Source organism: Aethalodelphis obliquidens, unplaced genomic scaffold (assembly GCF_003676395.1).
Source record: "Aethalodelphis obliquidens isolate GAN/ISIS:26980383/991018 unplaced genomic scaffold, ASM367639v1 scaffold9, whole genome shotgun sequence".
Taxonomy (NCBI): Eukaryota; Metazoa; Chordata; class Mammalia; order Artiodactyla; family Delphinidae; genus Aethalodelphis; species Aethalodelphis obliquidens.
In genome coordinates, this window is record NW_020837953.1 from 26,155,871 (window position 1) to 26,179,471 (window position 23,601).

Genomic DNA, 23,601 nt, shown 5'->3' on the forward strand with positions numbered 1-23,601 from the left:
GAATAGAGGAATACTTACAATCGGTGCTACAAAGGAAAAGACCAGGGTGCCAAGAGAGCAAAGGAAAAGGGAAACATCTAAGAAGAGAGGTCAGGGAAAGCACCTTGAGGAGGTGACGTCTTAAGCTAAAGTCTGGGGCGTGAGCAGTCGGCCATGTGACATTGGGGAGGAGAGGAAGCTGCAGCCCGGGCTGAGGGAACAGTGAATCAGTGAAGGAACAAATGAAGTCCCACCCGGTTGGAAAGGCAGCAAATCGTAGCCCATGGTCAGACCCTCCTCTTCCTCTACACGGCGCTGCTCTTCTTGGAGCACATCCAGTGGTGAATTTATACAGACACGAGAAGCAGTTCCTTCTCTACAGACATTGTCATAAAAGAGGATTCCAATTTGGTATCACAAATTGAAAAACCTGGGGAGAAGACAGTAAGGTTGATCACAGACGATAAGAATAAAACAGCGGAGAAAGGGGAAAGCGAGTATGCAGAGCCCAGTCGTGATGGAATTCTGAGGGTCTTTGAAGCATGCATCTTGTGTTCGCCTTGCTTCTGGTCAGCAGAAGGAGGGAGAGGGAAGGATGAACACTTATAGAGGGGAATTCTGTTAGGCCAGATAACAGGAAGCTGCACGCGTGATTTCCTCCAAGTCAGAATTTGGCTTATGGATTTGCAGTTCTGGGTGGCCAGGAGGGTCAAGGTCACATGCCTTTTCAGGCAGCGCTGTGGAGCCCAGGGAGTCCCCTTGCAGGAGGGCAAGGGGACTTGGTTCCCATGTGTCCCCAGCAGGGGTTGGCGCTGGGCTTGAAGGGAAGATCCAGACCAGGACAACGGTGTCTGAGGGCCAGCCCCCAGCCCCGCTGGCTTCCTGAAAGGAGCTCTCAAACTCTCGACCATCCTGCTCTGTTCTTTTTTGTGTGTGTGGTACGCGGGCCTCTCACTGTTGTGGCCTCTCCCGTTGCGGAGCACAGGCTCTGGACACACAAGCTCAGCGGCCATGGCTCACGGGCCCAGCTGCTCCGCGGCATGTGGGATCTTCCCGGACCGGGGCACGAACCCGTGTCCCCTGCATCAGCAGGCGGACTCTCAACCACCGCGCCACCAGGGAAGCCCAATACTGCTCTGTTCTTCCTCTCCCCCGACCTGGTCCTGATTCCATGGTCTGCACATGCCCCTCTCCAACGCCTTGGCCCTCTTTGCCAAGTGCACCCTTAAACCTGACTTCCCCGAGGTCACCCCTACCCAGGAGCCCTCCCCAGCACTAGCAGCTCCTGTCCACAGGCCCCGTGAGCTTCACATTTGAGCCGTGGGCTCGTGCGCTCGCTCTCCATTGCTGTTCCACCTATGTGCAAACCCTTCCCGTTGACCTAGACTGTCGCCACCTCTGCCACTCGCTACCCTCCTCATGGATGTCACCAGCCTCTTACTCTCCACTCGGAGTCTCGCCGTCACCTTGCCTCTCGTTTCTCAGCCTTCTCCCATCCTGTCAGTGCGTACCTTGCTCTCTGGCACCTCTGAAGCCTTCACTCCACCCACCTGCTCTGGGGCCCCTTGTCCCTTCCGCTCCCCCACCGGTTCCTCCCTCTACTCCATTCACCATCCTTCTCTTGGCCTACATCCCCATCCCCTCCCCCACTCCTCCTCTGTTCACTTCCTTTCTCCTTCAGCCTGAGACCCTTGCATCATACATCAGCCATTCCTTGAACAGTATCCTTGACTCCCTGCCCACCGCCCTGCCGTTTTTCTAGGTTCTGAGGGATCTGGGACAAGCCACACAGCCCTGCTCGGTGGTAGCACCCCTGTAAATGAGCTGTCTCCACCCTCCATGGAACCCAGGGTGCATGGCAGTCCTTCCAGCCATGATTCCTCTTCTCCAGGTGACTGTTGCAGACGTTCTTGTCAACGTCGCATCCTTTTCCCCGCAACCCGTCCCTCACCTTCAGCAAACATCATGACACTTCGTCCTCCTCCACTAGGAAAGTAGAGCCTGTGTCATCACAAGATCTTCTTCAACCTTCCGCTCTCCTACCTGAAAGCTCGCTGTGATCACCTCTTCCCTCTGCCCCACATCACGAGGGAAGGGGACCTTCCTGGTCTCTAAGGTGAGCCCCCCAGTGTGCGCTGGGCCCCGGGCTCCTGCTTCTCCATAGCCTCGTGCTGTCACTGCCCATTTCAGCTAACCAGTGTCTCTCATTCAGTTATATCCATTCATATTCTCTTTCTCTCTCTCTCCCTGCCCTCCCCTAGCATTTAATTATGGTCAAGTTTCTTCGACCTTAAAAAGCCTTTTCAGCTGCCCCCTCAAGGCCATATTCCTCATAAGTTGCCACCTGAATTCTCCCTATTGCTTCACTTCCAAGAAATGCCTTCTTTATGAGTCACCTACTCTTCCCGGATCATCTTCCTCTTCTCCCGTCAGTGCCGGGCCGGCCCCATCATCACACTCAGTCTCCTGCCAGTATCCAGTGAGCTCCTTTCACTGACCTGCTTTCCAGTCCTTTCTACACTTCCCTGCCACGTTTGATGCTGTTGGTCTCCTTCCTGAAACTCATTCTCCTCTAAGCTTCCAGGGCTCTGCTCCCTGCAGGATCTCAGACTAGCCTTCTGCTGGTCCCTGCAGTGTCCCTAGCTGTTCTGTCCGGACTGATGTCTCCCTTGGGTGGTCTCATTCTTCTCATGACCCTCTAGGAGCTGAATCCAAATTCTGTATTTCTAGACCAGATTTTCCTCGTGGGCATAAGACCCACGTAGCCCCTTTCTACTAGGTTTGTCCCCGTGGAGGTGCCAAGTGACCCTCCAGCCCTGCTCCCTCCACGTGTGTTGAAGATGAAAGCAACCCAGTACCCAGGCCAAGCCCTGCAGTCAGCGTAGCCCCTGCCTCCCCGTTATGCCCTGTCTGCTCAATCTCAGTGTGGCCTGTGGCTTCTTCCTGCTTTGGACCTCCCAAGTCTTTCTGCCTCTCCCCATCCCCTCTGCCTGTGCCCAGTCCAGGATGCTGTCTAAACAGCTCCCATGGGCTTCCCTGGTGGCGCAGTGGTTGAGAGTCCGCCTGCCGATGCAGGGGACACAGGTTCATGCCCCGGTCCAGGAAGATCCCACATGCCGCGGAACGGCTGGGCTCGTGAGCCATGGCTGCTGAGCCTGCGCGTCCGGAGCCTGTGCTCCGCAACAGGAGAGGCCACAACAGTGAGAGGCCCGCGTACCGCAAAAAAAAAAACAAAAAAAACAGCTCCCAGATCGTTGGAAGCCTCCCTCTAGAACGGAACCTCCATGGCGGCAGGGCCTGTGTCTGCCTTGTTCTCTGTCTCACCCACAGTACCCAGCACAGTGGCTCATGCTAAGGAGACACTCAAATGTTTGTTGAATGAATGAACGATCTCCCTGCCTCCAGAATTGCTGCCCCCAGACCGTTCTCCAGGCAGCAGTCAGCGTGACGTTTTAAAATCCACACTATGAAATGCCAAGTGGAATGAAACCCTTTCCTGAGCCCGCATTGCCTACACTCTGAAGTCCAGTCTTGTTAGCAGGTCGAACAGGCCCTTTTGTGGGTTGGCCCTGCCTGCCTCTTCCAGCCCCATCTCTCATCACCTGGTGGAAAGTACTCATGCTTGTGGAAAGGCAATGTGGCATGGTGGTGAAGAGCCCTGGAACCATACAACCTGGGTTTGGACCTCAGATTCACCATTTCCTGGCTCTGTGACCTTGGATAATTACATCACCTCTCTGTGCCTCAGTCTCCTCACCTTTAAAATGGAGATAATAGTACCTAGGTCACAGTGTACTGTAAGGATGAAATGATTCACTATATGTAAAGTTCTCAGAGTGGCTACCAGCACATAGCGCTAGAGTGATTAGTTCTATAACTAAAAGTTCGTTATGATCGTAACGATTAGTTAGTTATCATCACTGCTATCATTGCAGTCCTGCAAACAGCCTCTGAGACTCTGCATGGGCTCCTCCCCCACCTGAAGGGTCCTTCCTCTCCTCTTCCTCCCACTAATGCCTTTCTCTTCTTCCCAGCTTTACTGAGATGTAATTAACATATAACATTGTGTAAATTTAAGGTGTACAACGTGTTGATTTGATATATGTATATATTGTGAAATGATTACCACAGTAAGGTTAGTTAACACACCCATCACCTCACCTTACAGTTTGTGTGTGTGTATGTGTTGAGAACTTTTAAGACCTACCCTCTTAGCAACTTCCAAATATACAATACACCGTCGTTAACCAGAGTCGCCATGCTGTACATCATCTCCCCCGACTTACTCATCTTATAACTGGAACTTTGTATCCTTTTACCACCTGCATCTATTTCCGCCACCCCACTCTTGTCAACCACCATGCTACTCTCTGTTTCTATGAGTTCATTTTTTTTAGATTCCACATATAAGTGAGATCATACGGTATTTGTCTTTCTCTGTACAACTTATTTCACTTAGCATAATGCCCTCAAGTTTCACCCATGTCACAAATGGCAGGATTTCCTTCTTGTTTGTGGCTGAGAAATATTCCATTGTATGTGTGTGCCACGCTTTCTTTACCTGTCCATCCATCAGTGGACATGTAAGTTGTTTCCATGGCTTGGCTGTTAGTAAATAATGCTGCAATGAATCCCACATACTCCTTTCACCTGCTGGCTCCTACACAGACTTCAGGCCTCAGCTTAAACATCCTCCAAGAAGGCCTCCTCCAGGAAGCCTTCCCTGATGCCAGGGTTGGGATTGGGCTGCAATGAGAGAGACACTCACCTTGGGCATAATTTTAAGGGAGGTACCAAAGAACTCAGTAATAGTATTTTAATGTAGTATTTTTTAAAAACCAAGATTAATGCAAAATATCCACGATAAAAAAATAGCATTTCAATAATGACAGGCTCTGATGGCCAGGACTAGGGTGGGACAAGTGAGGTGAGCTGTGCAAGTGCTGGGTCGGAGCTGGTCTTTTTATTAAGTTCTGGTGTTTTTCTTCATGTTGGATTTGATTTATAGGCATCAATTTTGATTTTCTAAAAACATACTATTGCACTAAGATCGTATTTGTCTAGATGGCTGAGTTTCTGCACTCCCTACGGTTTTGTGCACAAGGGTGGTGCATCACTTCCCGCACCGTTTCCAGCCCCGCCCTCCAAGTTTGAGTTGTGCTGCTCCTCCTGGGCGCATCCATGGCACAAAGCACCCTGTGTCGTAAATACTCGCTTCCTTGTCAGGATTGTTCAGTCCTCGAGACCAGAGCCCACGTCCAGGTCTCAAGTGTCTGGCACAGGGACTGGCACACAGTAGGTGCTCATTATATGCTTCTGATCGCACTGACAGCAGGAGAAACCGGATGGGTGTGGAAACAGCCAGGCCTGCACCGTGGAGAGGCCTGGGCAGCTTCTTCCTGCCGCTCAGGATGCTTGTTCTCTGGAGCTGATCACACCTTCAGGGTAGCTGCTGTGGTCTAAGATGCAGCCAGGTGGACCCCACACTTAAATCTTCTACAGCATGCTGGGGCCTCACCAGGACACCTTAAACCTGGGTCCTGTCCCAGGCAGTGAGCCCCAGCTCTGTCTTCAAACACTGGGTACCTTCTTCCAGGTCTCAGGATGCCCGCAGTGACAGTCCTCATCAGGGCCTCACGCCCCAGAGAGAACATGTTTGGGGACTCCGGAAGAAAGAGGGCCTCGCTGCTCACTCCTGCAGGCTGACTTGTCCCGGGGCCCGTCTTCCGTTCCTCCGATCCCCTGGGGCTCTGGGATCTGGAGTCAAGGGGCCACCTTCCTGGGAATGCCTCAGTGGCTGCCTTCCCCCAGCCCTGGCAGAAGAGCCAGCTTCAGAGGAGGGTTGAGGTGTGCTTTCAGGCTGTGTGTAGAGGGACAGGCCAGGGGCACGTGTGAGATGAGAGGCAGGTGAGCTGACCCGCCCTTGAGTTCTCAGGTCTGATGTCTGCTCACACAGACCCCTCTTCTCCCCTGAACCCAAGGACTCTTGCTGTTTGACTTAGATCTCTCTCTCTTTCACACACACACACACACACACACTCCCACAATCCCAGCCAAAGAATTCCTTGTTCTGCCAGTAGTAGGGAACCATGAATGTGACAGTCAACAGCCCATCCATGTAAGGCGGCAGTACTCGGGGCTCACCTGACCAGCCCACAGGGCCCAACAGCTGTGGTCAGAAAGCTTTTGCAGAATCACCCGTGTCAGGGCCACGCACAGCAACTTCGGGGACTATGGCTCCTGGCAGCCCACAATGGTGCCTACGGAAAGCGCAGGGTCCCTTTGGTCTGACAGTCCTGGGAAGGTGTCCAAAAACTTCCCCTTACTCCAGCCGCCTCTCTCCCGAATCATAGGACTCCTGCCGTCCTCACCTCACCATCTGTCACATCAGCCATGCCTCGCGTCCTTCCTGCAGGGTGCCTTCCTCTCTGGGAGCAGAGCTCCTCCCCCGCCCTCTCTCCTGCTTCTTCCTCCCCGCCTCCCTGCCCTTCATCTCTCACAGCACCAAGCACGGGGCTGGTGGAGGCGGGGCAGCTCCGGGGGAAACTCCAGGGACTTGGCCAGGACAGACTCCTTTCCTGGAACGTCGGGGTCCTGATTGACTCTGCCACGAGGCAGCCAGCCCATCATGTCCCCAGAGCCCAGACCCTCAGAGCTGTCTCAGGGAATGCACTCCCTGTCTGATTCGCCACTGTTGAATCAAATGAAAATTTGAAGGCATACGTAATGAGTCATGGGTTTCAATTTACCTGCTCCCGTCTTAAATCGAATTAAAAATGTATCTTCGTGAAAGTGCTTCCGTATCAGAAGCCAGTGAATATTGATTCTCACTTAGTCTCTGGTTGGGGGAAAGGCAAGCAGCAAACCGTCAGCCACCTTCTCATCTTGCGCTTGCCTGGACGGCTCAGGAAGGGACTGAGCTGAAAATCTATCAAGTGACGTGAGTAATCTGAATGCGAGTCAAGTCAGGAAAGATCGCTCCGAACCGTGAGCTTGTGAATTCCTAGGACAGGTGTCTCACAAAGCATGTAGCCCCACCTTCCCTGAATGAAAATATCCAAGCACCTGCAACACTCTGTGTGGACATAGAGTCCAGGTATTGGAGAACAGGAGGGCCTCATCCTCCCAAGATGCTGTTTTAAACACGACCTTGCAGGGTTTCTCATCAAAAGCCCACCTGGGTCCCTCCGAGCCCAGCCTCATGGCGGAGGTGCAGCATGGCCTTCCAGCTCCGAGAAGCATGGAGTCACCCTGTGTCTCTGTTTTCTCTTTTCCTGTCTTGCAGAGATCGAGCAGGGCAGTTGTGGAGATCCTGGCATACCTGCCTACGGCTGGAGGGAAGGCTCCTGGTTTCGCCACGGTGATACACTCCAGTTTGAGTGCCAGCCGGCCTTTGAGCTGGTGGGGCAGAAGGCAATCACGTGCCAAAAGAATAACCAGTGGTCGGCTAAGAAGCCAGGCTGCGTGTGTAAGTGAGCGGGGAAGGCGCCGCTGCGGGGTCTCCACCGAGAGGCCAGGGGCCCACTTCCTAGCTAATCCGGACCCCATCCTTGGGAACCTCGTAGGTTGTAACCGTAGCTTCACTCTGGTTGGTTTCTTCTCCTTCTCAAAACGTTGCCGGCTGAGTCCTCATTGCTGGCAGTGACGTGGATCGTAGCACTGAGAATGATTGCTCTTGACGTTTGGGGGCCTTCTTCAACGCCGTCTTCCTCTCCCTGGTGACCCTTGAGGGCAACGTCAGACCCCGACATTTCCTCCTCACCCTTCTTGCTGTCATTGACGCCATATAGTCGAGCCAGGGCAGAAGGTGCTGGCGATGATTTCGTGAGACGGTAGACTCTGTGCCAGCCTTGGGGTACCACGAGACACCATGGCCTTGTGGGGATATATACAAAGTTTCATCAGATTGCTTCCTCTTGCATTGGATTTAGGGAGGGTTGGGGATCAAGCTGTCTTTGAATTGTTGATTTTTCAGAGAAAGGGTTGGAGTTGAGTGCTCTGTTCTCCAGAGATAACAAGGAATCCTTTCTTCCTTTCTCTGGGATGGTCTGACCTCACTTTCCGGCGCAAAGAATACTTTAAGTCCTGGCTCCCAGGGAAATTGGCAAGTGTAAGGGGACTGTGTATAGAGGAGCAGGCTTGGTCTTTGTTGAGAAATCAAAGGTTCCACCTCTCGGGGCTGTCACCTCTTCTTCTCCCAGCCCTCGCCACTGCCCCTCTCCGTCTCTTACAATCTGCTTCCCTCGGGGAAGGGCAGACAGACTGACCCTCTGATCATTCTTGCCATCTCAGTGGGCTTCTCAGGGCCTTGGAGGGCTGCCTCATAGAGAGTGGTTGTCCCTTGGGGCCGGGGAGAGGAATGACGTGGGAGACTGTAAGGGAGTATCTGTGATGACAGAGAGTTTGGCATGTGAGTTGGTGAGTTGGGTCATACCATGGTGATTCTACTTTTCAAACAAAAAAATCACTTTGTGTAGTTGACAAAGCATTTTTGATAACTTGCGAGCTTATGTAAGAATTCTTGCCGAGGTTTAAAGATCAAATCGTTCTTAGATACACATTAAGCAAATCACCCTTATTGAAACAAATAAAATTGCATGAAATTGGCTGCCCATCTCTGGCCCAGTGTGGTTAGATATGTGTACCCTGAAAGCCAAGGGGACCAGAGGGGCAGGGGAGGTTAGCAGGGGGCAGCTCCAGGCAGGCAGGAACAAAGGGCCTGACAGTCTAGAAACGAGCCCAGGGCAGAGTGGGTGGGTGGAATGGAGTTCCCCAGGGTGGGTCGGAGGCAGGACCTCAGAAGGCAAAGGTCCAAACTGTGGGAGTCCCAGCTAGCATGGGTGTTCCATCTCTGAAATCCATCTAGGTAAGACAAGGCAGGGAGAACTGGAAAGGGTCAGGTCTCTGGGGCAGAGAGCTGGCCGGAGTGAAGTGTGTAGCAGAGCCAGCCAGCCACTTGGAACCAGGATAAAGTTCCCTGCCTCACAAGCTGAGATACGTGGGGAGCAGAACGCTACCGGGGGAGCGGCGGGGGGGGTCTGTCACTCAAGCCCTCCCGGAATTTACTTGACCCTTTGGCTCTTAGAAGTAGTTTCAGGAAATGTTTCTAGAACCTTTTGTAAGTGCTGCTCAGCAGGCCTCTCGTTGCCAGGAGGAAAGCTGACAGGATGCTAGATACTGCTTACAATCACCTGAGAAGAGATGAGGGCAGAGCAGTCCTGGAAGATATGGGGCGGTGCTCTCTGTGGTTTAAAATCAGGAAGAGGGGCTTCCCTGGTGGCGCAGTGGTTGAGAGTCCGCCTGCTGATGCAGGGGACACGGTTTCGTGCCCCGGTCCGGGAAGATCCCATATGCCGCGGAGCGGCTGGGCCCGTGAGCCATGGCCGCTGAGCCTGCGCGTCCGGAGCCTGTGCTCCGCAACGGGAGAGGCCACAACAGTGAGAGGCCCGCGTACCGCAAAAAATAAAATAATAACAATAAAATAAGGAAGAGGAGCCCCAGGCTTACTGATGAGAACTGTGAAGCAGGCACTCTGGGGGGCTAGGATGGCATTTCTTCTTCTGAATGATTCTGGGAGGTGGGGGATGGTATCCCCAAGGTACTCCCATTACTAGGGCTTTTCTGGTCATTTGGGTGGAAGAAACACAGCTTGAGTCTCAGGGGTGCTGGCTTCAGTGGAGGAGGCCAGGGAGAGCCAGCTGGCCCCAGGCCTTTGCACCACAAGCAAGGTCACGAATGAGTGCCATCTGTCCGCTCTCTACTGAGTACCCAGCCCCTAAGCTGATGCATCCCTAGGTCCTGGGCTTTGCCCTCAGGTGGTGAAAGATGGTACTAAGAAAATCCGGGTGCTCTGAGAGAACTTTGGATTCAACGTGTGGAGACCTGTATCTTAGTCCCGGCTCAGCTTTGTGACTATGTCCAGGGCAACTTCTCTCTGGAGTTTGGTTTACTAATCTATCCGATGGGGCGACACTCCCCAAATTCTAAGCCTCTATGATCGTATTTATAGAAAAAGACAAGTGTGACATGGACAGTCCTCACATTTTCCATCGTGAATACTTGGAAACCACTCTCTAAACTGGGTCATTTACAGAGCAGCTCATGCTTCAAGGGATAAAGTTAAAATTTGGCGTTCTGCCTGATCCCAGATCAAATATATCATAGTGTTGTGATCTGCGGAAAAGGGACAACATCTGTAAGCATTTATAAAAATATAAAATAGTACAGTCAGCCTCTGTGTTTTATAGTGTGGTCATAAATGTACATAGAAAAGCATCTCTAGCAAACGTTAGCTTAAGTGTCCTAAATCTTAGCACACATTAGTCACAATAAACATTAACACAATATGTAGCAAACAGTACTGTTCTTTCCTTCTGAGGGTTGAGAAGAGGATTGGGGGGATGTTTCGATGGCTCAAATTTCTTTGAACATTTGTCCGAAAAGTGCACAGCAGTGCATTGTTCTTCTCTTGAAACATTTTCTTCAAAAGAGTCCCTTACTCGGGAATTGCCTGCCGAGACTACACAAGTACACTGTTGCCTTCATGTTCCAAAACATTTTCTGTAGCAAGCAGAGACTTCAGAATCATTTCGTTGGCTTTCGATCTGTCCTCACAGCAGTAGATGCTCAATAGACGGTCTTTTTTTCACTCGGTTTTAAAGATGATGTTTCTCGCAGTGAAAAGCATTTTGAAAGAAAAGATGGAGCCAGCTCCTCTCCTCTTACCCTCTCTTCTTCCTTGGCTCATTCATATCTCCAGGGATCACTGCTCCAAATCAGGTGGCACCAGTGCCACTTTCCATCCATTCAACAGTATTTACTGTGTGTCTACCCCGTGCCAAGCGCCAGGCATTGGAGTCAGAGCTCTTTGGGCTCTGCCTGGGAAACATGCTCAACCTGGGGTCCTGGCGAGAAAGCTCCCCGCAGGTTACACATACTCCTCACCTCCCTCACAGGAACATCGAGAGCCTGTCCACTTATTCCTCCATGACAAGAGATACAAGGGAAGGAAGATACAAATAACTCTGATGGTGGTTTGCACAACACTTGATGCTTTGTTGACAGGCTAGCAGAATACTTCACACTTCATAAGGAAGTCAGGAAACCAATTATCGGTCCATTAACAGCCACTTGCAGAAGAAGTTTCAAAACAGCCTTCACCAGAGAAACGCCAAGGCTGCACAAATGCCAGCTTCCCTTCACCATTTTGTAAACCACCACGAGAAGGTGTGAATCCTAATTGCTCAAGTGCCCAATGTATATAGCATAGGCGTGAAATGGGAATATACTGAGATGTATACAGTGCGAGTTACAAACCAGCAGCCGAACCTTGAGAGACCAAGGGAGGGAGAAGTGGGTCCTCTGGGGCTCAAAGAAAATGTCACAGATGATACAGGGCTGGAGCTGGGGCTTGAAGGGTTGGGAGGTAACGGAGGGCGCTCCACACAGGGATGCTACGGGGAATGGTCCTCTCCGAGTGCCCTCCTGTCCCTTGCTGGACAGAGAAATGGATTGAGTCCTAGGGCCATCAGGATCCTCAACCTCAGTGCTACTGACATTTGGGGCCAGATGATTCTTTTTTGTCGGGGGCAGTCTTGTGCATTGCAGGACGTTTTAGCAGCAGCCTCGTTCTCTACCTGCTAGAAGCCAGTAGCACACACACCCACCTCCCGCTGCCAGTCGTGACAGCCAAAACTGTCTCCAGACATTGCCATACGTCCTCTGGAGGAAAAAGCCACCCAGGATGGAGAACCACCAGTCTAGGATAACCTAGTCTTGTCAAATCCTAAATACAATGAAATCTGTATATTTGCATTTTGTGTTAGATCGTGATTAAAATCTGTAGAATAGTGACAGTGAGGAAGCAGAGGGTAAGGGAACGTGCCAGCATTTATTACATGTTTTGTGTCATTGGGAAGATAGGCGTCTTCCCTACAACGTTATGGAATATTTATTCTCTCATTTTAACAGATGAAAACAAAGCTCAAGGAGACAAGGTACATAGGCTCAGAGGTTATAGAACCATTAAATGATGGGCTGGAATTTAAACTATTGATTGACAGCGCAGGCTTCTACTCCATATCCTGTACTCTGTCCATGGCACCAGGCATCCAGAACCCAAGGGGTCATCTGCAGCAGGAGGAACAGGGAAGTCTTAGGACAACAAAATTCGTCCAGACTACAGAAACAAGCTGTTGTCTGTGTTACCCCCCATGAAGTAGCAGAGATTGACAAGAGTGAAATAGGTTCATGAAGGCTAGATCCGTGTAGTCCCTTGTTGGGACTGCATCAGTATTTGCACACCAATATGCAGTATACTGGTGTCAAGGCATTTCCTCATCTTTACTTTTTCTCGTTCCTTCTACCCATCCATTTATCCATCCATTTTGATTTATTGAGCACCTGCTGTATACAGAGTCAGCTGCATAAGAGGGTGTGGCTTTTCCTGGTAAGATTCTAAACTGGAGGGCCTCTGGGGATGCTGCTGCTCCGCTTGAAGTGGTGATCTCGTAGTGCCGTGTCCTATATAATGTGCCGTTAACTCTTTCAATAAGTATCTGGGGCTTAAGGGCCACTACTCAACACAGGCTTTTGGTATATTCTAGTATTTTAAAAGTTTAAATGAATAAGATGCTCTTAATTCATTTCCTTAATCATTTTCAAATTTGGCCATTCCTTTTTGATTCTTATGCACGTACACACATATTTCGTATGGTTTTAATCAAAGTGAACATACCGTCTCGCAGTCTGTCTCTTCAAGTTCACATTATATTGCATATCTTGCCATGCTACTACATGTCTTTTGTAGTTATCATTCTTCATACCTCTGGAATATTCTGTCTAGTGAGTGGACCATAACTTAGGCTACCAATTATGTTCAATTATTTTTATACACGGCTATAATGAACATCCTCAAGTGTATGGCCTTTTTTTTTTTTTTTCTTCTCTTGAATTATTTTCTTAAGATAAGTTTCCAGGAGTGACGTTGTTGGGCCAGAGTAGGAACATTTAAACATAGCTCTTGTTGTATACGCCTATGTTTCTCCCCCAAAACGTTGTGCCGGGTCATAATGTCAACGGCGAAAGCTTTAAGGTTAAAAATAAGATTCGTATAATACATGTCCTTCCCATCCAGAAATATGGCATAGATTTCTCTTGTGTTCGTCTACTTCCCCTTTTCTAAATATAACAACTTTGTGGTTTCCTTCATATAGGTCACATATATCTCTTGTAACCTCTACCAGCATCGCCAAACCTCAAGTATTTGTGCGGCCTTTTAAAAATTGCTAATTTAATAGGTATACGTTGAATACATCCCTCCAGCACACCCTTGTCAACTTCCGCCAAGTGCCAAATGTTATGATAAGTGCTGCGAATGTAGAGACGAATTGAGCACAGCCCTTGACTTCAAAGAGCTCGCTCTAACATGAAGATAGACATAATTATGTAAATTAAAGTGGGCTCTTGTGGTTCAAAATTTAGCTTTTCAACTAGAAAGCATTGGTGAATCAGATGCATTTAGAACCTGCCCCATGAAGATTCATTCTTTTATTTAACACATATTCACTGGGGGCCAGCGATGGGGCAGGCATCGTAGTGGGTGTGGAACAGGGAAGCAACAGCCCCTCTGCTCTTACAGCATAGACTTAGGTCATCGCTATTAGAATAGTTGGGGCTCAAAGAGGGGAGGACAGATTTGAAGCCCTGCTGGGAAGGGAGCTACCCTAGTGGCAGTACTGGGTTCTGAGAAAAGCCAGGGTGTCTGGACCTCTACAAAAGGAGGATGTTCATTGGATACATTGACACACATACACACACACACACACATGCGCGTGCACACACATGTGCACAGTCTGCGTACTTGATTTGCAGTGGTTCCTAAAGGGCTCGGCTGCTGCCAACCGTGGGTGAGTGAAAGAAGAGAGGTGGGACCCGTGGGAGTAGGGTCTGGAGAGACTGGTTGGTACCCATGGCTGGAAGCATGCCCCTGTTGGAACAAAAGGTATGAAAGTGGTGTCAGGATGTCCATTACAGGACCCTGGACAGAGACTCCAGTCCTGGCCTTTCTCCAGCTGGCCTGGGTCCAGTCCTGCCCAGCAAGGACATGGGGCATTTGCTATTTGTGACCCCCATGTAACAATTGTCTGTCCTGACGTGTGGCTGCGAGAGTATCATGTTGGTATTTTCCTTTCCGATTTGAAGGATCTCTCTACTTGATACACACATCTTCCCAATCTCTAGCTTTCTTTTTTCTTTTTGTTTTGTTATTTTACATTGTACAGTTCTTTTACATTTTTATATAGACAAATCTCTTGATATTTGTGATTTCTTTTCAAAGCTGACAAAGTTATCATTCTGCCACAGATCTGAGAAACAGCTTGTTGTATTTTTAGTTATTTGTCAGTAATTTGATTTTTTTAAAAAAATATAATTTGTTATTCCATCTGGAGTTTATTTAGATGAATGCATGATATTGTCCAAACTATTACACAGTTTTCCAACACGATTTATTGAGTAATTCATTTCCCTTTTGATTTGAGAGAAATGAATTGTTCTATCACATTCTGAATCCTCAAATGTAGTTAAGTCTGTTTCTTGACTCACCACTTTGTTGTGCTGCTCATTTCTATCTTAGCACCGGTGTTGAATAATTTTAATTGTTGTTTTATAATATGTTCTAATATCTGGCAGAGCTGCAAACTACTCCTTCCTCCCTTAATTATTTTCTCTTTCAGAATATTCATTGTTATTCTCATCTGTTTGCTGTTCAAGATTAATTTTAGAATCATTTTGTCATAGTAAAAAAAAATCCAATTGGGATTTTGTATGTGTGCTCCTATTAAACTATAAATTAACTTGAGGGAAATAGGCGTTTTTGTACTACACAGCCTTCCCATCCAGAAACATGGTGTGTCACTCTCTTTGTTCATCTACTTTCATTTCTCTAAATATAACAGCTTTGTGATTTTCTTCACATAGGTCACATACGTCTCTTGCTAGCTGTATTTTTAAACAGGCAGGTGCTTTTTCACTCCCCTCCCACCTCGACCGCGATGCCCTGTGCACACATGAAGCATGTCCCGTTTTCCCTCCCTCTCTGTGGCTGAATCCTGGTGTTCCCCCTAAATATATAATCCCAGATTTTCCAGGACAAGTGCAATTTCAAGCATCCTTTCCTTTGTCCCAGAAAATATGATCACAATGGCCAGAGTCCTTGGAAATTGCCTCTTTCAAATGTTCAGAGCTAGAACTGGGATCAGCTGGAGTCTGAAAGCGTCAGCCTCGGTGTGAGCGATAATATTCCTGGGAACTGCTTGTGATTGGGGCAGGGGCTGCGATCAGAAGGGTGCTGTGAACTTCCTCCGCTGATGTAGTGTTCTCCTCATTTCTCTGGGCTGCCTTAAAGGTCCCGTGAACACACACGTGGCCCCGGGAGAGAAGCAGGGAACCTGGGGATTGCTTTGGTCCGAGTTTGTCAATTTCAGGTCCATTCCTGGAAATTGAAAACCAGCGTGTGTAGTTCTGGGCCCCCTTCCTCCATTACCCAGGCCCCCGGCACCTGGACACTGAAGACGTGTGGTCTCACTGTCTTGGTGATGAGCAGAGCTGGGGGCACCTGCTCTGTAGAAGGACCCCAGTATTCCAAAAGTGTCAGTTCCTTGAGCAGAAAGTCCTGATGATGGCAAGAGCTGGGAAGCATCTCTGTCTGCTCCTGCAGTGGGGAATGGACACTGCAGTCATGGCTGCAAAGCCTACCAGGACCACAGGGGCAGCCTGGGAAAGGTAACCCAGAGTCGAGGGAGGCCGAGGCTCGGAGAACTAACCCTGAATGAAGGGGTAGCTCATAAAGGGGCCTGCCAGCACTTCCAATCAGAATATCCAAGGAAGTAGAGTCAACACTTGTCCTACCAGGCCAGTGTGGGTCATACATCACTTGTTACCCTTATTCTTAAATAGGCAGATACTTGATGGGTGAAGGTGGCTTCTGGGTTGAATCAGGTCCTCACCCAGGGGAACAGGGTCTACCTGTGCAGGGTATCCCAGCCCCAGCAAGAGGCTGCAGTTTCATTAAGAGCTTTACTCACAGCAGGGACTGGATAGGAAACCAAGAACCAGAACAGAAGCCCAGTCCCTGAGCTGGGGCACACACGGTGGGGCAGGGGTGGCAGGTGGGGAGGGTCCCGAAACTCTGTGGGCCTGTGTGTGTGCTGGGTTCCTCGCAAGCCCACCAAATGCTGACTGCATGAAACCAGACTCACATCTCAGCCCACTGGTTTGAGGCGACAGGACTTCCCCATGACTGTCAGGCGTGGCTGGGCTGGGCTCAGGATCTGGCTGTAAGAAGTGAGTCTGTGGAATAAAAGTGTTCAGTGTACCTGGGTAGGGTCTCATCAGGCAAAGACTGGATGTGAAGGGATGGCTCACAAAGGAGGCTCCCAGCACATCCAAGGAAGCAGAGTCAACGCTTTTCCTACCACACCAGTGTGGGTCACAAACAGCACTTGTTACCTTTATTTTTAAATGGATACATTATGGGGGAAGGAGGTATCTTTGATGGCCCTGCCCAATACAGAATAGACCCAACCCAGCTGATCGTGAGAATCACTCATAGGCTTTTTAAAATACAGAATCGTGGTCTCATCCCCAGAAATTCTGATTCAGCAGGTCTGGGATGGGGCCCAGGAATGATTGTTCTAAAGCCTTCCTAAGTGTTCTAGATCAGCTTAGTGAACCCCACTAATAGACAACACCTACTGTGTGCCCGTTGCTTGCAGGGGTGTTTGGGATCATTCCTGAGGGGCTTGGTCCCCTGACAAGATGGCAGCCTCTTGAGTCATGGGGCTGGGATGTACGTGGTCATATGTTGTGATCATATGTTGTTGCTATGAGGCTGGCCAGGCTGAGGCTGCCATAACTCAGGTGGTTACGATGATGGTGGCCTTCTGGGGTCCAAGGAATGTTGACCTCAGTATTGATATCCTAGTGAGGCATGGGATGCAAAGTTCAGTACTGTGACGTTACAACTCGATGTTGCGACTGCCTGCCTTTCACTTCTCTGAATGCAGCAAAATGTGGAGGGGAGGGGCTGCTATACACCCGACAATCGGAAAAGGGAACCGGGGAAGGGATGGGCATAATTCTAACGTGGTTCTTGTCCGCCAAGAGCTCACGGTCTAGTGAGTGTGACAAGCACGTACTTTTATTATAAAGCAATCTTTGAATTACTGCAATTTATAGATGTGGCCACAAAGTGCTACCAGTATGTAAGGAAGAAAAATTTATTCCAGTTGGAAGATTCTCAGATTTCTTGGAGGATCATGGGCAAAATTTCAGCCCAGTCCAACCCAGGAATATATCCAGAACCAAGCTGCAGAAACAGTCTGAAGGCCATATTCCTACAGCTAAGAGTCCTGGTCCAAGGTACCTGGGGACCACAGCCACCTGGGTGGACTGGGGGCTGGAAAAACTGACCAAGTTTTAGGAGTCTTATCCTGGACTGTGACCTCTGCTTGAGGGCCGGTGGGGAATGGGTATACCTACCATTCTCACTTCAGCTTTCAGCTTTGGAATCAGAGCAAACAGGTTCTTTTCCCTTTATAAAATTTTCAAAGTTATGTGTATGCCAAGTGCATTCCCCATGCAGCAGCACAGACCGTGCCTTCTCCATGGTACTCTGCAGTGTCTGCTAAGAGAGCTATGCGGGAGACACAGCCTTTCTAGTCAGGGTCTGTTTTCACAGCTGCTGGCTCAGGGGCTGGGACTCAAAGCTGTCCCAGTACCCTCCCCCGTCCTGTGAGCCTCTGGATGAACCTGTCATCTCACGTGGCCAGAAGTACATCCCCATCAGTGCTGGGTGTTGTGGGTGCCCTCAGGCTCTGTGGTTCCTGGGGAAGGCACTGCTCGCCTTTTCTAGGGGTTGGCTTTCAAGGAGAGCCTTGGGCTACCTCTCTTGGGGGAACAAAGACCCTTCCTCCAGTCCTATGTACACAGGCAATCTGGGGGTCTCAGGAGATGGGCTGAGTACAGGACTGCTCCCCTTGGCTACCTGGTTAACTCCCATCTTACTCAGGGAGTCAGGTCAAGCTCCTGGTCTTGAAGGTAGCTCTCTCAGGCTAACTGTGAACTCCCCTGGATCATCGTGGATTCCCCTGGAAGGAATCCAAACATACTCCCTTACAATCCAGGGGAACGGCCACTAAGTGTTCTTGTCCATTCTGCAGTGGCTGCTAGTCTGTGGTTATGACCGGGCTTAGGGTGGCCAGGACCATGGATAGCACTAGAATGCCTGAGTGAAGATGCTCTGCTGAGACAGCCTCAGAGGAGATGGTGGGGCTCTCCGAGGGGTCCCAGAAGCACTTCTGAGCTTTGGGGGATGTAGTCTACACCCTTTCTTGAATTCCCCTGGCTAATAGGAAGGCTTGGGTTCTTGGGCTACATCGTGCCCGCATACTTTTCTCGCCAGCTAATACCTGTGTCTGGCTGATGAAGTTAATTAAGAACAGTTGAAGCTAACCCCAGCAGAGGGCACAGAGGTCCACTGAGGTCTGCCCTGTGGCAAGGAGAGTCCCACGAGTATCACTCAGAGATCCTGGGGGCTGAGCCCAGGCAGCTGTAGGACCTCACAGCAGTGAGAAGCGCTTTTGAGAAGCCTTTGCTTGGCACGTGGAAAGACCGGTCGTCAGGGCATCCATTCCTCACCCCACAGGGCACAGCACCTTGGAATCCCAGACAGAACTCAAGTCTGACAGAATAGCCAACACTCAAGTGTCAAGCTGTTCAGCTCCAGGCACCTCCGTGCAGCTGACACAATACATCTCCTTCCCTAAGTCGGTCTTCCCAGAGAAGGTGACACACGGAGTCTTAGCAGCCAAGCATTCATTCCCACAAAGGAGGAGTTTTGTCAGAATCCTCTGGGTTTGGAGTTATCTGCTCATCCGCTGAGAAGAGGGACTGAGGACCAGAGTGCAAACCTTTCGATCTGGAGTCTTGCTTGGTTGAGGAATGGGCTATGCTGGGGAGAGGTGAGGGGACCCCGCTCTGGCTGCCTCCTCAGGCCGGTTGAGACTTGGAGACATGCCGAGCAGAGGCCTGTGTGGAGACGTGGCCTCCGGCAGCAGCACTGACACATGCCTCTCATTGCAAATTCAACAAAGATTGAACGTATAACGCCCGCGTGCCCAGGCATGGGGCTATACCCCATGCCTTCAGAAGCTTCAGCACAATGAATTGTCACAACAAAGCTGTGATTTAGAAGTTGTCGATCTAATTTTTCTGCATGTGGAAGTAGAAAGCAAGGTACAGAAGGCTTCCCCCCACCTCCCCGCTCAAAACAACAGGCAAACCCAAATTTTCCAGGATTCACATTTGCTCCAGCTCTGGGGTGGTGGCTTGGTTTGCCTACATATACTTTCCGAAGAATTCATAGCCTGTTTTCAAGGTAGAGGCTGAGCCCCAGGAGTGTAGACTCAGTTCCTTCCCAGGAGCGGAGAGCAGGGATTTTTCTTCATGCTTTGTTCCATAAGGGACCAAAACTGTCCTTCGAGCCGGTGGCAGGAGGTCCTCAGCCAGCAGCTATGGAGCACATAAGACCCCAGCCCAGAGCCTGGCCTGGGCCAGGACCTCTGAGCAGGTCTGCAGAGGGTCTAAAGCCTAGGGTAAGCGCCAGGCGTGGTTTGGGTGGGCATTATTCCAGAGGTGTGGCAAAGGTCAATCACGACCGCAGGGTAATTCCAGGCAGCGGGTAATTCCCCGACGTTGGCCTTCGCCGATAAGCAGTCAGTTTATGCCAAGAACCTAGCAAGCCTCTAAGGGAGTACAGGGATCAGGGTCCAATCGCAGGAGATGAGAATTTAGCAATTGTTAGGCCCCTCCTCGTGAGCTTTGATTGAAGATTCCATTCCAGAAGGGGATTGGATTGTGAATGAGAACTTGAGGCAGAAGCTACTTTCTCAGGATAAAGGATACTTTTGTGGAAGGGAAATAAGAAGACCACGTGTGGAGTGACCATACATCCATACTTGCTTGGGACCCTCCCTGTTTACATCTTTTGTCCTAAGGTAATTATTAGTGGTACCATTTTTCATTCTCAAAAGTGTCCCAATTTGGGCATTATATTACGTGGCCTCCCCTACCATGACCCGTGATCACTGAGGGTGATCTCTGAGCCAAAGATCTAAGAGGTGCTGTAATGGACCCCTTCCTCCCTCTCCCGTCATCCTGTGCCCCTCTCCACTTGCTTACTTTTCCCAGACACACAGGCCCTCTTTCAGACCCTCAGATACACTAAACTCTCCTACCTCAATGCCTTTGACTTGAGGTTCACCATGTTGGAGTGTTCCTCAGGAGGCTGGATCCTTCTCATCACCCCTAAAGCTGTCACTCCCCAGAGAGGCCTTCTCTAGCTACCCTATCCGAAAGAGCCATCCTTCACTTTCTGATTTCTCCATATCCCATTTCATAAACATGTTAGTCAACTTTTGCTGTAGCATCAACAGTGCAAAAATCTCAATGACTTGCAACAACAAATATTTATTACTTACTCGTGTCGCATGAGGGCTGTAGGTCAGCTGCAGCTCTGCAGGGCTCAGGGGAGCTCTACATAGCCTCTTATTCTAGACGTGCCTGCTATGCACATGTCCTATGCCGTGTCCACTCACCTTCCATGGGGTAAAGCAAGTCACAAGGCCAAGCGCAAAGTCAGTGGGGCGGTCAGGAGGGCTCTGCCTGAAAGGAAGCAAGGCGAGGGCAGGGCGGAAGGAATGGTTGTGAATGCATAATACATTCTAGCACGATAAGCTATGCTTATGTCATTTGTTGATTGTCTGGTGCCCTCCTAGACTGTAAATTTCCTGAGGGCAAAACAGTATATGTCTTGTTCACTATTGTATCTACGGTGCCAATTTTTAGTAAGTACTGGTTTCCTAGTTTTGTTATAGTTATTACTAATCATATTAGTGTTGGAGTTATTAGGTAGACAAAGCCAGCATGGTAGGGATGGGAGAGCCTCTGGTTTGGAAGACACTTGGCAACCCAGAGCCTACTAATGCAGGGTTTCATTCTTCAGCTCTCAGGCTGGGGGGGTTATAGCCAAGGGTGGCTTGGGTACTGCCTTAGTCCATTCGGGCTACTATAGTAAAATGCCACAGACTGGGTAACTTACAAACCACAGAAATGTATTGCGCACAGTTCTGGAGGCTAGAAGTCTGAGTTCAGGGTGCCAGCCTTGTTGGTAAAGGTCCTCTTCCAGGTCGCAGTCCTTGTATCCTCACATGGCAGGAGGGGAGCAGATCTCTCTGGAGCCTCTTTTATAAAGCACTGATCCCACTCATGAGAGCTCCACCCTCATTATTTAAGGAGCCCCCAAAGGCCCCACCTACTAGTACCATCACCTTTGGGCATTAGGATTTCAACATATGAATTTGGGGGAACACAAACATTCAGACCTCAGCAGGCACTGAGTGGGATGAGCCTGGTGTACAGACTCTATGGCTGCAGCTAGGAAGGATAAATGGGCGGGGGGGGGGGGACACATCATTTCTACAGAAATGATGCATAACAGAGTTTTCCAGGTGGAAAGGAGAGAACATTCTAGAAAGAGAAAATAGAGCAAGACCTGGCGTTAGCCTTGCACATTTGTAGGGCTGCAGGAATCTAATGTAGCTGGAATGTCAGGGCGAGTTGGGGGGCGGAAAAATAAAGATAAAAGAGCTTGTCAAGGGCCTCAGTCTTCGAGGGTCCTTTTGTGCTCTTTTGAGAAGTTTAGGCTTTATCTTCTGTGCAACAGGGGGTCTTTATTTAAAGAGTTCCAAGCAAAGATGAAATATCGTGAGAATTTGTGATTTACAAAATTCATTCTGGAGCCAATAGGTAGGATGGATTCAAAAGGAATGAGATTTAAAGACAGAAAACCAGATAGGCTATTGCAGTAGGAAGAGGGCCTTCACTTAACAGGGTGTGGTGGGGCTGTGACAAGTACAAGAGACACTGAAGAGAGAGAATCAGCAGAAGTTAGTCACAGACTGGATTCCGGAGCAAGGGAAAAGAAGTTGATATATTTTGCTTAGGCAACTGGGTATTGTCATTCATGGAGATAAGGAATGAAGGAGGCTTAGGAAAATAGATAAAGAGATCAATTTTGGACATGCATTCAGGGTGCTGGTGGGATCTCCAGTAGAGATGTACATCAGACAGTTGCATACCAAGTATGAATGTGTGGGAGGGTCTGGGCTACCAGTATCATTTAGGAGGCAAGGGCATAAGGAAGAGTGGTGGGAAGCGGGAAGGGGCCAAGGGAAAGCCCATAACTGGGTGACGGCAGAGCTGAATCATTCCCTGATGCCGGGGAATGTTCCAGATGCAAGAGTCTAGGAGAACCAGTTTGGGAAAAAAGACTAGGAGATCAGTTTTGGCCATTTTTCATTTAATTTGCTCTGATAAAATCCAGACTCCTTCTGAATCTAAAAGATCTTTGCTGTCCTCTCCTACTCATGTCATGTTCCTAGCTCCATGGTTCACCTTGCTCCTGCTCTATTGGCTTCCCTTCTGTCCCTCACATACACCAAGCTTGCTCCCACCTCAGGGCCTTTGCACTTGCAGTTCTCTCCACCTGGAATGATCTTCCCTTAGGACAGCTGGCCACATCCCAGAAGATGCCTCCTCAGACAGGCCATCACTGACCACCTTATTGAAAGCAAGCACCCCCCCCCCATACACTCTTTTCCCTTCACTCTGTCTTATGTTCTTTGCCACCTATTAGAATGTAAACTTCATGCCAGCTGAGGACTTGCTGATCTGTCTGGTTGGTTGCCTCCCATATCTAGATTAGTGTTTGTCGCACAGCAGATGCTCCGTTAGTACTCCAGCTAGGTGGAGACATTCCAAGGCCATGCAAAGGGGCCTGCACAGGAGACAGAAAGGAAGCGTTTCAGGAATGGGGGAGGGCTCAGCTCTGTCGAATGCCCTGCTCACCTAACGCAGGGGGCCTGCACTTTTGCCTGCCTGCGAGGTGGGGATGGAACAAAACAAAGAAACACAAAAACTTGACACAATTCATGGCTTTTCAATCAAATTACATCAAATATGAATTGAAGAGGACATGTTCCTTGCTCAGGAAATATGTGGACAGCGTCATCTGTTTATGCCTGATGCTCCTTTTGGAATGGGTATGAGTTTCTGGAAGGCATCCTCAGTTCTCCTCAAAGAGAACCCAGCATTAACTTAATCTTGTTTATGATAAGGATGAGCCCGGCTGGATGACCAGTTTCAGCTTCATGCATGTGACTTTGAAAACCTCATCCAGCTTCCTCAGGCCCAAGGAAGTTAAATAATAACTCTCACCAGCTCCAGTGCCAGAGATGTTAAAAAACCTCAGATGAAAACTACTGTACTCTGAGCTTCTGAGCAGAAAGAGGTGAAAGGAATTCATTCGTGGCTTTGTAAAGCCTCTGGCTCCAACTCAGTTCTAGCATTCATCAGCAGAGCTACCTCAGTTTACTGGTTCAGAGATGCACAGTGAAGCAACAACAATGTGATCGGGCCTCTCCTGCTTGGGTGAGCACTGCTGGAGAAAATCGCCCAGCCAGGCAAATTGGTGCTGCTACAAGTTCAAGGTCACCAGTCTCA

General features: G+C 49.5%; 1 protein-coding gene across 1 annotated transcript in view; it reads left to right on the plus strand.

The window, feature by feature from the left end:
- Positions 1-23,601, plus strand: part of CSMD2 (CUB and Sushi multiple domains 2) — a 668,027-nt gene that overhangs the window by 377,469 nt on the left and 266,957 nt on the right. The window contains exon 13 of the mRNA XM_027109194.1: positions 7,265-7,447. Within this exon, the coding sequence (XP_026964995.1) occupies positions 7,265-7,447 (183 nt within the window). The remainder of the gene's footprint in view (positions 1-7,264; positions 7,448-23,601) is intronic.